The sequence below is a fragment of the Prunus avium genome, chromosome 2 (genome assembly GCF_965620075.1).
Source record: "Prunus avium chromosome 2, drPruAviu1.hap1.1, whole genome shotgun sequence".
Classification (NCBI taxonomy): Eukaryota; Viridiplantae; Streptophyta; class Magnoliopsida; order Rosales; family Rosaceae; genus Prunus; species Prunus avium.
Genome location: NC_142285.1, coordinates 37,900,419 through 37,917,886, shown reverse-complemented (window position 1 = coordinate 37,917,886; position 17,468 = coordinate 37,900,419). Strand labels below are relative to the sequence as shown.

General features: G+C 39.7%; 3 protein-coding genes across 3 annotated transcripts; 1 reads left to right on the top strand and 2 right to left on the bottom strand.

The window, feature by feature from the left end:
- Positions 1-4,480: 4,480 nt before the first annotated feature.
- On the bottom strand, positions 4,481-6,120 carry LOC110760557 (uncharacterized). Its single transcript, XM_088248686.1, has 3 exons — positions 5,643-6,120; positions 4,938-5,555; positions 4,481-4,683 (listed from the first exon to the last, which is right to left on the bottom strand). Exons 1-3 carry the CDS (start codon positions 6,118-6,120, stop codon positions 4,481-4,483), a joined length of 1,299 nt encoding a protein of 432 aa, XP_088104812.1.
- Positions 6,121-8,720: 2,600 nt separating this feature from the next.
- Positions 8,721-11,607, top strand: LOC110760563 (elongation factor 1-alpha). Its single transcript, XM_021962862.2, has 3 exons — positions 8,721-8,879; positions 9,854-10,323; positions 10,422-11,607. Exons 2-3 carry the CDS (start codon positions 9,862-9,864, stop codon positions 11,301-11,303), a joined length of 1,344 nt encoding a protein of 447 aa, XP_021818554.1. The 5' UTR covers positions 8,721-8,879; positions 9,854-9,861; the 3' UTR covers positions 11,304-11,607.
- Positions 11,608-15,361: 3,754 nt separating this feature from the next.
- On the bottom strand, positions 15,362-17,418 carry LOC110760574 (uncharacterized). The gene is made up of 2 exons (XM_021962875.2): positions 17,264-17,418; positions 15,362-16,207 (listed from the first exon to the last, which is right to left on the bottom strand). The coding sequence occupies exons 1-2, from the start codon at positions 17,334-17,336 to the stop codon at positions 15,555-15,557; spliced, it is 726 nt and encodes a 241-aa protein (XP_021818567.2). The 5' UTR covers positions 17,337-17,418; the 3' UTR covers positions 15,362-15,554.
- Between the last annotated feature and the right edge of the window lie 50 nt (positions 17,419-17,468).

Here is a 17,468-nt window from a genome sequence, read left to right as displayed (position 1 = left end):
GTAATAAGTTGGTGTCTTTAATATTTTTCCATGGATGAAAAAAAATAAAATATATATACCACTTTAGAAGCAAAACAATTAGCTCACATATATAAATACCCTATATGAAATGGACTTTAGAAACTCACCCAAACCAAAGCCCATTTACAACATAACAAAGTGACTTTTAACTTTTTATAAATTACAAAACTGCCATCAAATTCTTAAAACAAGCCCAACCCCAACCCCAAAACATCATAAAAAAACCCAAAATACTCAATAGGATATCAAAGTAATTTAATAATCAAACTTAAATTCAATTGGGTCAGCTGTCATTTTTTGGGTTTGTTTATGGAAATTCAATGGTGTAGGGTTTATCTATATTATTAGTGTTAAGAATGGGTATATGACTAAATATATCTAGAATTTATCTTATTCTAATTATATGCCATTTTTAAGTAGTAATTCTATTCTACGTAGAATACTAGTTTCTCGATCCATGCTCATGCACGTGTCAATAAGTTTCATATTTTAATTAGACTATGGTTTTATGTATTTATCTATGGAAATACTTCTCTCCTTATTATGTAATTAGGAACTCATACATTTCTACCAATAGATGTGTGACATGTGGGCAAAAGTTATTTATTTATGTTTTTGATGAATTATTTTTGCATATATATCAAACTGTGATTCAGGAAGGAGGAGTATCTCCTTACTCGGAATGAGGCAAGCAATATCCTTTATCTATTTAAAACAAAATATTTTAGATATCTTTCTTAGACGAGGACAATTTTAAGTTAATTGAAAATTTAACCAAATTGCCTTTTGTGCTTTATATAGATATGGATATAAAAATTACAATATGGAAAAATATATTCACTCATCAAACTTACGAATTTTTAAAGAAAAAATCAATACTTTTTTTTCTGTTACAAAACCGTTAATACTTAATGAGTTGTTTTGGGGAACAAATTATTGAAATGTTTTAAAGTTAGGGAGCTAATTTTCCCATTCCTCTTTTTGTTATAGTAAAATATTTATAAAAACAAACAAAATATAATGTAAATGTATAAAAGGAGAGTGGGAAAATCACCACCTAAAGTTATTGTTTTTCTTAATGGTTTTTTTAAGGATTAACTACACTTTAGTCCCTGGAGGTTTAGTGTCAGTATCGAAATGGGCCCTAAGGTTTCCTTTAAGTCAATATCTTACCCAACATTTCGAAGTATTACCAATTTACACCCGCCGTTACATTGACCGTCAAAGTCAGACGTTAAATGCTGACGTGGCAGGTGTGGGACCCACCTCATACCCAAACAGTAGTTAGACAGAGACGACATGAAGGGCAATTTCGGCAACAAAAAAAAAAGACCAATGTTCGCCTTCTCTCTCCAAGGCACGCGTTCCAAGGCGATGCCTCGATTATCCAGACTTGGCAAAATTAAAGAAATCAGAAACTGAGTTTTGTTCGTGTATTGAGAGAGACATAGAGGAGAGAAGAGGGTTTGTTCGTGTTTTGGAGAGCAAATATTTGAAATAGACTGCAAAAAAAGAGGAAAAAAGTTGAGAGGAAACTGACGAAGAAGATCCGATTGGCTGGCCGGAATGGATGAAGAGGTGCCGATGTGTTGGTGCGGAAAGGCCGCTACAATTCGAACGTCGTGGACATATTCGAATCTTGGGAGACGATTTTCCATGTGTGCAGCAAAGGTACGTGAGACTAACAAGGGTTTTAAGGGTTGTCAATTCTGGGCATGGTTTGATCCGGCCATGTGTGAACGGTCAAAGGCAGTGATTCATGGGCTTCTAAAATCGCGGAATAGGCTGGAGAAATCAGTGGCAAAGGCAAGACAAAGATGAAAGGTTGTTTGGGTGTTATTGGTGGCTTCGTGGATTCTATTTGCAAGCATCATTTTGGGAGGGATGTGTGGATGTGGAGTGAACAAAAAGAGGAGCTTGGAATTAGCTTCTGCCATTGAATGAATTGTTTGTGGGTTATGTTTGTGATTCCGTGATTCTGTAAGTTTGTAAGTCTTGGGTTGTTAGTAGCATTTTGTAATGGTTTAATTGTTATGTACGTGTTTAGGGTTTTAGGGTTAAGGGTTATGGGGTTTAGCTTAAGGGCTTAATCACAAACTGCCATGTAACTTGATGAAGTGAATGGAATGGCAAAATTTGTACATAATTACATTTAAATGAAGTGAATGGCCATCATAAAGAGTATGCAAATGAAGTGAATGGCCATCTAAATCTGTGTGGTAGTGAAATAATGCAAAGGAATGCCAAAAATAATGTAAAGAGAAGTTAGAATGGACCTTATAGCCAGATATGGCAAAAATAATGTAGCAGAGAAGTCACCTTATGCAAAAGAATGGCAAAAACAATGTAGCAGGGAAGTTAGAAAAAGAATGGACCTGGAACAATAAAGTGAATGGCCAAAATAACGAAGTACAATGCCAACCCAAAAACTCAAAAAATTATGCATTCAAAATGGGCTCAAAATAGCCAGATAATAACATTGCATATCGTACATATTTCATGTCCATTCAATATGATTCCAAAATGGCAATTTCAATGGATGTATTTGCATTCACAGTGGTTGAGGCTTATGTGAATGCCATTACATCCATAAAAAAAAAGTCAGTACTTAAGTTACACAGGACCAATTTATCAAAAACAAAAAGCTCCTAATCACAAACTACCAGTCTAACAAAAAAAGGCGAGTCATCAAATTCCTTTAACAGTGAGCTTCAATCTACAACATTGTTGGCTGCGCAAATCTCACGGCCTGGGGTTCCGGACCGAGGGGATATGCGTTAACACGTGGCATCCTTCTTTTGGATGTGGTGCGGTTGTGCGCGGGCGTGCCAGCACGGTCTACCGTGCGTCGAGATGGTGATGTAGATGAAATGGTTAAGTGGTGCGCCTGTTTGGGTTCAACTTCTAATCAAACGATTGTGGCCGAGAGAGGAACTGATCTCGGCCGTCAGGTTCACGGCCTGAGTTACAAGGCCGTTTAATGGTGGTGTTGATGGTGGATTTTGGGCGTTGCTCCGGTGCGTTGCTCAGGGAGCGACGATCGTATGATATATGGGATGAATGAATGAGTAACAGAGGTGGTGCTCCGGCGCCTTGAAAATCAAGGGTCGTATGATATATTGATGAACGGATTCTCTTTACAATCTAACACTACTCATAGGAAAGCAAGTAAAGATAATGAAAGTTTATTACAGGAAAATATAATTTGCTCCGTGGGAGGCTTTTGGTTTTGGTGTTTGAACCCTTTGAATGTAGCTTGAACTCGGTATTTATATGAAGAGCTCTTGGAGGAGTAATCGAGGCTGAAAATCTGCATGGTGGAGCCTGATCAGAGCAAGTGGGTAGTCCAATCGACATTTGGGATCGTGAAGTATGGTGGTGCGACCCCAGGAATCCGGGTAAATCTCGGCCCCGCCCTGATCGTGGGTTCTGCGCTTCTGGCCGTGGGGACGCATTTAATGCCCTTGTTTGGTGGTTGGTGATCTGACCTCAATTCGTAAGAATATTTGTAAGTATGCTTGCGCCTAACCACTCGGATTTCTGTCACCAAATCCTGACTTCAGTCACTTCCCTTCTTCCCTCGTGCATTAAATGCCCTTTTGCGGCTACTGGATTTGCTAGTAAGAGGCGTTACTTCATTAAATGAAGTGTGGGACCCTGCTGCCATGTGACGATTTGACTCTTAATATCTTCGGTCGTGTCCCCTTCGTCCTTCGGCCTCGGCCTGATGATATCGTGGTTGTAAGGCCGAGATGACTATCCCTTTGCAGCTTTTCCTTTGTTTTGACGAAGGTAAAAGCGCTGCGTTTTGGATCGCGAATAGGTGCTGAGGCCGAGGGAGGAGACCCCTTCGGCTAATGTACGACCGTGATTTATCAGGCACAAACAAACATTTGATCCTGCAGTTGAAACAGAAGTTGATGGACGAGGACATGAAGTTTAGGCCGGTTGTGCTTCAGAAGTGGCACGTCCTTTCTTACTTGATTTTGGCTGCAAAATGTTTATGATGTTAAGCTTTTATTTGGATATTTACGAAAATTGATAATAACCATCATAAAGACAAGTAACTTACCAGAGGCTTCCCTTTTTGCACACGCCTAAGAGGCTTGGATCTTTGCTTTAGGGTGCTTGGACCAGCAGCTGGAGTGGATGCGGGAGATGGATCAATAGTGGTCTACAACAAAAAAATGCTTGTTAGTTAGCAACAAAAGCTTAGGGTTATTAAGGGATAAAATTGAACAAGATAAATTTACTATACCTGGGTATTTTCAGTACCCCTCTTCCTCTTAGTTGCAGGTTTGGGTTTGGGAGGAAGATTCCTATGACAAGTCCTCTTATTGTGCCCCTTTTTACCACATTGGCCACATTTGACAGAGTCCTGTGTGTTGGGAATGCGAGACAATGAAGTTTCAGCTTGTTTGCTTGACGCTCTCATCATCATTTTCCTCTTGTGCTCTCCCTATTCTTTGTGTCTACATTTTCTTGGCCTTCCAGGCTGTTTAGAGTAAGACGGAGGAAGACATGGCGGAAAGTCACTCTTATCCCACATATCCATCCCATTCATAGGCAGTATGAGATTATCATATGTCTTCAAGTAAGCTGTTGTCAAATAGCAGTCCTCTACAAAATCCATGACATTAACACCCCCTTTATAATTTATGGCTGCAATAGCATGAACACAAGGCCATCCCTACAAATCCCAAGCTCTGCATGAACATGTCCTCAAATCCAAGTCCACAATATATTGTGCATGGCCACCAGCTGACACTTGGAATTTACCTCCACCTGACCACATTGCCACACAAGCACCTGCCTTGGCTTTATTTCCCTCCACCTTCTTAAATATTCTTGGGCAGATAAGCCTGTTCCATTTCAGCATTTTTTCCTTCTTCCTTGTATTCTCCTCATCAGCTTACATCTAATATACTCAAACATTGACAGAATTGGTCTATCCCTATATTCCAATATGGTAGCATTGAAATACTTGCACAGATTATTCAACAACATGTCACACTTCAAATGAGTGTTGAAGTGTGACTTGGACCAATGCCTTGGAGGTTTATCTGGAGTGGTTAGCCATTCATATGCATCCTTGGACAGGTTTTTCAGGTCTTCCATGGCCTTTGTAAAGTGGGGGATAGTGGTTTCATATGATGCTTCCCAAAACTTGTCTCTCAGGCTTTTTGCTTTGAATAATATCCTATAGTTGGAAAACAAGTGTCTTGCACAGTACCTGTGGTCACAATTAGGGACCACTTGCTCAAAAGCAGGCAGTAAACCTTTTTGTTTATCGGATATAAAGGTGAAGCCAAATTGATTTACAATTTGACAATCCTTCACCAATAGCTCCAGAAACCAAATCCAAGAATCCTTGCACTCTGATTCCACAACTGCATAAGCAATCACCCAGGTTTCATTGTTGGCGTCTATACCCACAGCAGTTAACAGTTGCCTTGCATAAACACTCTTCAAAAAGCACCCATCTAAACCTATAATAGGCATGCACCCAGCTTTAAATCCTTCCTTAGCAGCTCCTAAACAAACATACAACCTTTGAAACAAAGGTTGTCCCAACTATTGTTGGAAATCACACTTAACCATTGCTGTGGTTCCTGGGTTACTCTTCCTTAATTCCTCACAATAATCCCAAATTCTTGAATATTGTTCATTGAAACTGCCCTCAATCAGCTTTAGTGCCTTATCCTTTGCCCTATACACTTGTTGTCTTGACACCGCTGTATTATAATCCTGCTCAACAGTCTGCTTGAATGACCTGATTGGCCACTGGGGATTGGACTTCAATGTCTCAGCATATTTCTTGCTTATCCATGTTGACTTCACAGTAGGGTTCTCCCATAGCTGTGTACATGTGTGCTCACCTACATATGTCTTCACTTGCAATGTGTTCTCGTGTTGCATTTTGGAAGCATATATCATCCACCCACAATCTGGGTCTCCACAAACCGCCTTCAGCTTCAAAGCCTCATTCCTAATAAACACTACATCCTTATTCTGCAATATCGAGTATTCTCTGACAGCTGCCCTAAACACCTTACAATTAGTAAACAACATGCCAATCTCAAACTTTGGATCCGCCATGTCAGTTGCAGCATTGAACTATGGCCAATTCTTATCAACTTCCTCGTCAGAATTATACTTGGCATAATCCTTGCACTCAGAATCTTCAGAATCCAATTCAACATCTGTAGGCCAATCAGGAGTGGCCTCCTTCCCAGTTTCTTTAACCCTTGTCCATTCAGTTTGGTCATCCACCCATTCATTAAAAAAAAACATCATCTTCATCTGCATCTTCATCTTCACTAAAATTCTTGGGAATCATATATTCTGAGTCCTCACTATCAGAAGCATCATCATCTTCATCTTCAAAATCTGCAGCATTTGCCAATCTTCTTCCACTTCTCAACACCATGGAATGCCTTTTGGACTGGGTCCTAACGCCATCATCCCTTCCTTCCACAGCTTTGTCTTTATGGTGAATGGTCTTTGTCCTCCTCAAACCGCCACATCTTTTTTTTTACCAAAAGCACGCTTCACCCTATGTGACATGTCTTGATCCTTGCATTTGCCTTTATCAAAACAACCCTGAGTTGGCTTTTCTTGGACCTGGTTAGAATTCTCCTCATTATTCACAGTGGCAGTTTCTTTGCCTTGTTTAGAAGCTTCATCAGTCAACCCATCTTTAGTCAACCTTACTTCATTCAATTCTTTGCCTTGTCCACCTGCTTGTTCAGTCAACCCCTCTTCATTCAACTCTTTGCCTTCTCCGCCTGCTTCTTGATTCAACCCTTCTTCATTCAACTCTTCTATTACAAACACTTGTTTTTTCACATTTTGCACCAGGGATACTCCCCCACCCACTGGAACAATGGCACCATAATTGTCATCAAGCTCTTCAATCACTGCCCCAGTGTTGGTCCCAACATCATCATCCAAATTTATAAATATGTTTGAAGCCACTTGACTGTAAAACTGCTCTTGACTGCATGCCAAGACATGTTCTAGAAATATATTTATCAACCTAGTGTCTGGCACAAATACTAGCATGTCTAAGACATCTGCATTCTCACTCAGCTTAACTAGGCCACCATCAAAATTATCACCTGGAATACTGTACCAGTAGTTAATCCTACCATCGTGCCCTAACTCCTTTGCCATCACATCTATCTCAGTCATTGACATTCTATCCTTATCACAATAATCGAACCAATCAACAGACCCATTCACATAATAGTTACCTCTTATTTCACCATTGTGGTACATCTGAATAGAAAATCATGCCTCATCCCCTGCAATTCGAAAGCCACACATGAATTTTAGCAAACAAAAATATATGTAAGCCTATTTACAAATACACACATACAAATACAAATACAAACAGACACATACGCACACACATATAAAAATACAAACTTTCTATGTCAGTACACACATAGACAAAAGGTAAGATTCCCGGTGGTTGAAGGACAACATACAAAAGCCAAAGTTTACTTCCGTTAACCACCTACCATTCACACCATTCCATTTACCAATTAAATAGACACAGTGATACCGACACCTAACACGAAACTCACAATCCATTATAAAAGCCAAACTTTCACTCCACACCAAACTCGAAACTGAGACTCTCTATTTGAAAGTTTCACTCTGAAACATCAGCTGCCAAGAACCTTACACAACAGTAAGCCATATGTACCGTAGAAAGGTTCTTCATATCCTTTCGGGCGAACTTCCCAACTCATATTCTTCATATCTTTCGTATTCACTCCATTTTTCCTCTATTTTTGCAGTCTATTTCAAATATTTGCTCTCCAAAACACGAACAAACCCTCTTCTCTCCTCTATGTCTCTCTCAATACACGAACAAAACTCAGTTTCTGAGTTTCTTTGATTTTTCCAAGTCTGGGTAATCGAGGCATCGCCTTGGAACGCGTGCCTTGGAGAGAGAAGGCGAACGTTGGTCTTTTTTTTGTTGCCGAAATTGCCCTTCGTGTCGTCTCTGTCTAACTGCTGTTTGGGTATGAGGTGGGTCCCACGCTTGCCACATCAGCATTTAACGTCTGACTTTAACGGTCAATGTAACGGCGGGTGTAATTTGGTAATACTTCAAAATATTGGGTAAGATATTGACTTAAATGAAACCTTAGGGCCCATTTCGATACTGACACTAAACCTCCGGGGACTAAAGTGTAGTTAATCCTTTTTTTTAATAAGGGTCTAAATTGTTTATTAAAGTTTTATAACTTGGGCCTCGGGAAAAACCCAAATCCATCCCATTGAAAAACCCAAAGAAGGAAAAATCCAAGACCAAAGAGAAACAAAACGACGTCGATTTCTGTGCACAAGATGGACCCATCACCTGCTGTGCATGAGACGTTTCCCGTTTCCCGCGTCCTCCTAGGATCATCCGCCGAATCCTCACGGACTCCAATCACAAAAGCACCCGCTCACGCTCCTCTTTAGCGCGTGTGCCAATCCCCACAACAACGCAATCTCCTTTTGGAGAGCTAAAAAGAGAAACGCGCGCTGAAGCGCGTATGGGATTTGAGCATCCGCCAAACCTAGTAACAGAAGGCGCATCGTCTTTTTTTTTTTTGTCCGAACAGAAGGCGCCACGTCAGACCAGACAAAATATTCAGAAAAAAATTCGAGGACGCCACCGTCATAATATTGCTGGTGCCGAGGGCATGTTTGTAAACACGGAGAAATTGCTCTGTTATATAAACACAATGAAACCCTATTCGCTTCTCACACCTCTGCATCTGTGCCTCTCTCACCCTCACTATCACTGCCTCCCTCTCTCTCGTCGCTAGGGTTTTAGCACAGCGATCTCTATCCAGGTTCGATTCTCTCTCCTTTTCTTCTTTGTTATGCTTCTAATATCAATGGTATTTGATCGTTGTTAGCAATCTTTCTCGTTGTTTTTATATGTTCGTTTCTGATCTTGAAATCGGTTTATGCTTTGAATCTTTGTGTTTTGGTTAGTGTTTGAATGCTATTGCTGTTTAGTGATTTGGATTTTTGATTTTGTGTTGTGGATCTGATTCGTTACGGTTGATCTTAATAATCATACTCTGAATTCTGCTTTTGATCGTCTGTGAGCGGGAGCCATTGATCGTGTTTTGTTTGCATGTGTGGTTCTGTAATATTTTTTAAATAGTATTGCTCTTCCTTTTTGTTAGATCTGATTCTTTTGAGAAGCTCTGCACATGTTTTATCAATGGGCCTTCCTTTGCCGCTGGTTTTTTCTGTCCTACATGTTCTTTTAGTTTATCTGATTTGTTATACATTGGTGAATTTTTGTGTTCTGAATTTTGATTTTAATCTACTGAGATTCACTAACTCTGCTTCAGGTTTTTGTCATTCATCATTTTGTTTTTTCTTCGCAAACCAGTGCAATTCGTTTTGGTTGATATACAATTGTTTGCCAAATATGATTTTTCTAATTACTCTGTTTCAGTTTTAATCTGCTGAATCTTGTTGATTGTTTCTACTAACAATTAAATTTTTGCTATCCCAAATTCAATTTTAATCGGCTAGGATCGCTGACTGACTGTGCTTAAGTTTTTCGTAAATCTTTTTTATTATTTAAATTATGTTTTTAAAATGTTTGCTCTGTTAACCGCTGCGACTGGCTTTGGTTAATTTACTGTAGTGATTTCCTTTGTGGTGATAAATTTGTATTTTGATATTGATATGGTTTTCAGGCCTACCTTGCTTTGTCATTGAAGTTTTTTGTCAGTGGTGGCTTTTTTCTTTAATTTGTGACTGGGTTTCTTACTCTTTTTTTTTTCTTCTCTTAATTCATAAACAGCTTTTATAATGGGAAAAGAAAAGATTCACATTAACATTGTGGTCATTGGCCATGTCGACTCTGGGAAGTCTACCACCACTGGCCATTTGATCTACAAGCTTGGAGGTATTGACAAGCGTGTGATTGAGAGGTTCGAGAAGGAGGCAGCTGAGATGAACAAGAGATCATTCAAGTATGCCTGGGTGCTTGACAAGCTCAAGGCTGAGCGTGAGCGTGGTATTACCATTGATATTGCCCTCTGGAAGTTTGAAACTAACAAGTACTACTGCACTGTCATTGATGCTCCCGGACATCGTGACTTCATTAAGAACATGATTACTGGAACTTCCCAGGCTGACTGTGCTGTCCTCATTATTGACTCCACCACTGGAGGTTTTGAAGCTGGTATTTCCAAGGACGGTCAGACTCGTGAGCATGCTCTCCTAGCTTTCACCCTTGGTGTTAAGCAAATGATTTGCTGCTGCAACAAGGTACCTTTGGGACATCTTGCTTTCGTACATTGTTATATTTGATTTTGATTTTACTTTGTTGTGATCAATAATTTAATATCAATTGCTTTCGTTTACAGATGGATGCTACCACTCCAAAGTACTCGAAGGCAAGGTACGATGAAATTATTAAGGAAGTCTCATCCTATCTGAAGAAGGTTGGCTACAACCCAGACAAGATCCCCTTTGTTCCCATCTCTGGGTTTGAGGGTGACAACATGATTGAGAGGTCTACCAACCTTGACTGGTACAAGGGTCCTACCCTTCTTGAGGCCCTTGACTTGATCAATGAGCCCAAGAGGCCCACAGACAAGCCCCTCCGCCTCCCACTTCAGGATGTCTACAAGATTGGTGGCATTGGTACTGTCCCTGTCGGACGTGTTGAAACTGGTATCATCAAGCCTGGTATGGTTGTCACCTTTGGCCCTTCTGGACTGACAACTGAAGTTAAGTCTGTGGAGATGCACCACGAAGCTCTTCCGGAGGCTCTTCCAGGAGACAATGTTGGCTTCAACGTGAAGAACGTCGCAGTCAAGGATCTGAAGCGTGGTTTCGTTGCCTCGAATTCTAAGGAGGATCCAGCCAGGGAGGCAGCCAACTTCACTTCCCAAGTAATCATCATGAACCACCCCGGCCAGATTGGAAACGGCTATGCCCCTGTGCTGGATTGCCACACCTCCCACATTGCCGTCAAGTTCAATGAGATTCTAACCAAGATTGACAGACGATCCGGCAAGGAGCTCGAGAAGGAGCCCAAGTTTTTGAAGAATGGTGATGCTGGATTTGTTAAGATGATTCCTACCAAGCCAATGGTGGTGGAGACCTTCTCCGAGTATCCCCCACTTGGTCGTTTCGCTGTCAGGGACATGCGACAGACTGTTGCTGTGGGAGTGATCAAGAGTGTGGAGAAGAAGGATCCAAGTGGAGCCAAGGTGACCAAATCTGCAGCAAAGAAGAAGTGAATTGTGCGCTTTGAGAAGGGTTACAATAAAGCATGGGTTGTTGCTATTAGTTTTTCTGGTAGGTGCTTAGGGGTCGTCTGTCTTGTTGGTTATAATTTCAAGTCTCCTCCGTCGTCTCTTGGCTGCTGTTCGCAGAACTGGGTGCTCGATCGGCGGTGGCGGGGTTATAATCTGGTGTCGTTTGGCTGTTTTGTTTTGTGGTTTTAATTCGTGTCAGTTGTGGTGTGTTTAGAATTTATTGCTATACTTTGTTCGGATCGTGTTGCCTTTCTTTAAAAAAAATATGATTAGTATTGACTCATAATTGCGTCAAATTTTGATCGGTTTCATTATATTTCTTTTCCGATTACAAGAGTTTTTTTTTTTGGGTTAAGGCCACTGTTCTACTTGTTTCAATCCCAAATTTAAGGTCTAGCTGAAACTTGTTTCGAAACGGATGCATAAGTGCAAATTCTGATAAAATTCTAGTAGAAAAGGATGCAGAAGTGCAAATTCGTATACCATACAACTGTTGTTTGAGCATGTGCTCATTATGGGGCCGGTCCGTGTTTACCTTCATATGATGGTTTCCATTTTTTTTTAATTTTACTTTATAATTATAATAAAGTTTAATTTTCGAGCCATTCTTTAAGACGAGAGTTTGTGTAACTAAAAAAAGAAGGGCCGGGATCATTTTAAAGAAATGACATAGGAGGAGGAACACATGACAAACAGATACACCACTAATTTTACATGTTTTGTTATGTGCACAAATCTCATTTCTTTTATCTTCAATTTGGTAGGAACTCCTTTCTCATGATAATAAACCATAAATTCAGAAGAAGATTTTAGCATTTGAAAACTACATACTAATTTACATGTGCGGAATTATGTGTCTTAAGTAAGATGTTGGAGGAAACTAAATTTATATTTACTAGTAATAAATCTACTACTCTATTGAATCGAAATAGCAAACTCACATATAAAGTTACATTTAGAAACCTTTCTATGATTGGAGTGCTATTTGAGGAAAGCCAAAGGGAAAATGTCATTTAGATAAAGAGCAAGCTAGTGGTGGGTGAGCCACGGTTTAAGAAACATACGATGCATGTCTCTCATAAAATAAATAGCTACAAATTTGGCAGTTTCGTTAAAGATAATTTGTAGCATTTTCTTTTCAAAAGTTGAAAACTACACTATTGTTATTGTTTTCTTTTTCAGAATATTGTAATGCGCTTTAAAAGGCCTAAAAATTACCTAAATAATTTTCAAATTTGGGCCCAAAACAGCTTAAATATGCCTTCCCGGTTAGGCCCAAATCGATTCTAACCAACCGAGAATGTCGGTCTAGTCAAATTTTTTTTTTTTTTTTGGAAAAAGGATGAGGGGCAGCGCCCCTAAGAAAAAGGACTACAAACAAACTAAGCGGGGTTGGGCAACCCCTACAATATCCTCCACTAGGATTGTAGCAGCCCAAGGAGGCACAGTATCAAATACGCATAATCCCAGATCAATATTATAGCTCCAAGTGGCCAGGCAGTCCGCTAAGCGATTCTTCTCTCTGTAAATATGATTGACATCACAGATATTCAACATATTCATGAGGTTTCTGCAGCTTGCAATTAATCCAGCAAGAGGATGTAGTTCATCAACAGCAGCCTTATTGGCTAAGTGGACGGCAATGGCAGAGTCCATCTCAACAATCAAAGGGAAAAGCCTTTTATCAACAGCCAGCTTCAAACCAAAGAACAAACCCCACATTTCAGCTTCCAAAATCTGGCCCTTGCCCAAGTTCACAGCGAAGCCACCCTTCCAATCTCCCATAGAGTCCCGGATGACCCCTCCCGCACCAGCAGCTCCAGACAGAGATTTCCTAGAGCCATCAATGTTCAATTTAAAGAGGCCATTTGCAGGCAGCTCCCAAACAAGCGAAATCAACACTTTGGGTTTTTTTCCACTCGGTACAGAGGAAGAATCAACCCAGTCATTAATTGCGTGGAGAATAATTCTTTGCGGATAAGGAGGCAACTCCTTCTTATCAGTAAATATATAATGGTTCCTCCATTTCCAGATAAACCAGCATGTGAACAAGAACACGGAGGACCAAGGCAGACCAGCCCCCCAAGTAGCCTTAGAGCACAAATTCCCCATAAGCCAGATTTGCAAACTAGTAGTAGATAGGTTAGAGAGTTGTCTAGGAGTGCAGACAGCGTCCCAGACCTTTATGGCATTAGGACACTCTCTGAAGAGATGGAGGACAGATTCAGAGTGCCAACCACAGAGGCTGCAAGAAGGGTCTGTGGTTAAGTTTCTTTTAGTTCTCTGTTCGTTTGTCAGGATTTTGTCTTGGTACGCCAACCAGAAGAAGACTTTCAGTTTAGGAGGAACATTAATTTTCCAAAGCACATCCCAGAAGGGATCAGAACGACCAACGTCTCTGAACAACAAATCATAAGCAGATTTGACAGTGAACACACCATTAGCGGTAGAGTCCCATATATGAATGTCCCTCAGGTTAGTACCAAAACCAATAGGGTAACTAACAATCTTTTGGACCAAATCCTCACTGAGCATAGTTCTCAACTTATCAACATCCCACCAGTCGTCTTTCATGAACTCAGAAACTGTACAATCAAGTTGGGCAGGCCTTACGATACCTTCATGCTGGATGAGAGGGATGTTAGAGATCCACCTATCATTCCAGAAATGGACACTGTCCCCTTTACCTATCCTCCAAATCATACCTTGCCTGAGTAACTCAGCTCCATGTAAAATACCTCTCCAAGTGGAGGAGCAGCCCTTTTTTCCTTGGAGAGTGTTCTCTAAGATAGAATGGCCCTTCATATATTTTTCTTCAAAAATTTTTGCCCACAGTCCCGGGTCCCCTCGATGGAGTCTCCACCCCATTTTAGCCAATAGAGCTTGGTTCATATCTGAAGTTTTTTTGAAGCCCAGGCCCCCTTTGTTCTTGGGGCGGCAAGCTAAGTTCCATTGGCATAAGTGAGTCTTTTGTTTTGTCCCACTTCCCCCCCAGAAAAAGTTACGATTTAGGCGGTCCAAGCTATCACACGTGCTTGCAGGGAGTTTGACAGTTTGCATAGCATAGACAGGGATTGAGGTCTAGTCAAATTTTCAATAAACCTGTTGCTCTACATTAGGAATCGGTACCAGATTCTGCCAAACTGCCACTTGTCGTTTGATTCTCGGTTAGGGTGACCGAACCCATGCATAAAGACGAAATGGTCACAAACCTTTATTTAATTTAGATAATTTTATTACACAATATGTTGGATGCCTCTAACTGGTTTTGTGTTCATGAATGAATTTCAATTTTGGGTTTTACTGAGCTTTCCTTTTTTTTGGGCGCTATTTAAATTTTGAGTTTGATGTTCATTACTGATTTGTCTGGTTTCGGGTTCATAACTGATTTCAATTTTGGGAAATAGCTGATCATCAAATTCCATTTTAGTTTACTAGAGTTTATATTTCAAACAGTTTCTACAATCAACAATTTAAAAGAACAATTGTTGGAGATAAAATGAAATTTCTGACTTGTCACAGTTTTAACATAAAATAAAATAAACATACTGGTGAAGCTCCACATTAGCACGAAAAATTATATTGATTGTGGTTTTCAACAATTTTCAAGTATAGTTGGTTGGAATTTTCTTCAAGGCCATGAAAAAACCTTATCATTGTTCATATGTTTACAGAATTTGCTTTTCGAAGTATGAAAGTAACATGAGATAGCTTCATGCTTGGTATAATTTCTTGATATGATCCCAATCTCATGCTTGACGGCCCGCATTGGCAATGTAAGAGAAATCTGGTTTGCCATGCACAGATAACTTGAAATGACGAATAAAACAAAACATATCAAGCATATATGCATAGATACTAGCTATATAAGAAATTTTCTTCTGTCAGATGGACTAAAAATATGAGATGCTTGTGTTGTTAAGCAAAGAATATAGACCATTGATTAAGTTTCTGACTGTTAATGTGGTTCAAATTAACAGTTTGAAACCATAGACATGCAGAACTAATTCTCACAAAAGAACATCATGCAATACTTCAAATTAGGAATACGGAGGGTCATATTTCCCAAATATTAATTATTTCTTTATCAAAAAACCTGAAACTGGTGTCTCATGCATAAACAGATGAAAAAACAAGTAGAAGCCGCAAAGGCTCATTGCACTACATGATTTCTTTTCTATAACATAATTCAGCCACCTAGAGCAAAACTTCTGAGAACTCAGCATCTAATGATCATAAATTCTTAAAAGCTGATTCCTGAGTTGCTTTCTGTGGAGTCAGTCTTGCTAGCAAAGCCTTGTTATGGCAATGATCAGGGTCGACGAAGTAAAAGTTCCCATTGGCCTTAAAAGTCACAAAAGGCCTATTGGTTTCTGCTGGCCGGATATCAGAAAACTTAATGGTCCTTGGAATGTATGTTGCAAGCCATGACAACATTTCCACCTCAAAACTGTCTGAACCAGGCTTCCATCTCAGCTTGTGGATGTATGGGGTCACGAACCAGTGAAGGGCAGCTGTGGTAGAAGCACTCAAGAATATCACTGAAGATGCCACAGCACCTTTCAAGATCACATTCATACCCGGAGATGTCATAAAGGTTATCACCGGGCCTAGAGAGACAGAAAGGCAGCAGGTTGAAAGCGAGAGAAGTTTCACTTTCTTTATAGTAGATGAGATCGGACCATAGTAGACAACCCCAGAGTCTTTTCCATCTTCCCCAACTTCGCCACCTCTACGTGGTCCAATGCTGATTTTCCCATCATCCTCTTTTGTTGTGGCATGAGAAGCCCATCTTTTCTGGGAAGCATTGATATCAAAGCCAGAGTTGAACCCGAATTTGGTGTTCAGGCCAAGTGCCCAGGCTCCAGACCTACAAGGTTGATAACCTGAAGCAAAGGATTTTACAACCAATAATAGTAACAAATGCAAGTATAAGAAGTAGACGGAAAATGATATTTCGAATAGCAAAAGAATTCAGAACCAAAAAAGTTGAAAAAAGAAGAAGAGGGGGCTATATAAAAAAAATAGAAAAGGACTGAGAGAATGGGATTTACAGGTAGACACAAAGTTAAGGACAATGCAAATTCCTGAAAAAATACATTGGAATCTCATGGATTGAACAGTAGGCTAGCTAAACCACAGATGCTACAATTTTGGCATATCAAATACAATTTCAAAATGCGACAATGAATGCACATAAGCTTCAATCAAAAGAAAAGAGAGTAGATTAATAACTATGATCATAACATGAAACCAAAAACTAAACTAAGTCGTTGCTACACTAGGAGAAAAAGTTAGGAGACTGAAGATTGTTTCTAGAGCATCATTTACATTTACCATATCCAAAACAGTGTGTTAGAACTTAGCAGTTATACACTACAAAACCGTTAATTATGCTCGGAAGAGCAAAACTTGATTCTTGGCCTCTAGCCCGAGAAAATTGTCCAATTGCCAGAAAACAATATTGTTTAAAGGAAAAAAAAAACATTCTTAATTGATTTTGGAAAAAGGGTTTCCAAGAATAATAGTGAAGAACAATTTGGGTGCACAGAAAGATGTTTTTCTATCAACAAGTTTACAATAACTACAGGGTTGAGGAAAGGCTGAAGGAGACCAAAGGCACATCCTTTTTGCCAAACCGAGTTTGCCTAAACCAGAAGATAAGCAAAAGTGCCAAATTATTCACCAAAGTAGAAGATCCAGAATATGGTGTCTGTGCAAACCGTTATTGAAATGAAAATAAAGAAATTGGGTAAATTGAGCTTCTTGTTGTAACGCTTGTGAATTGGTCAATTCGGTTCTTAATATTTTACAATCATTTCGACAATTTTGGAATGAAAAATGAAAACCAGGGGTAGACAGATAGAGAGATCTTAAACCCTAAACCCTAATAGATAGAGAAATTAAGCCAACATGTAAGGAAGGAAGGAATGAAGAAGAACCTGAAAGGAAGTTTGAGGATGCGAGCTGCTTGGAATGTGATCGCAGTAAGTGAAAGAGAGCCGCCCTCGTCATTTTTGCTCCACTTCTCCACTCTAATTCTGAGCTGCACGCAAAAACCAATTTTCAGGGTTTAACATTGATTCCTCATATTTCGACCCTGAAAATTGATTCCTCAAAAAAAAATTAAAAATTAAAAATTAAAAA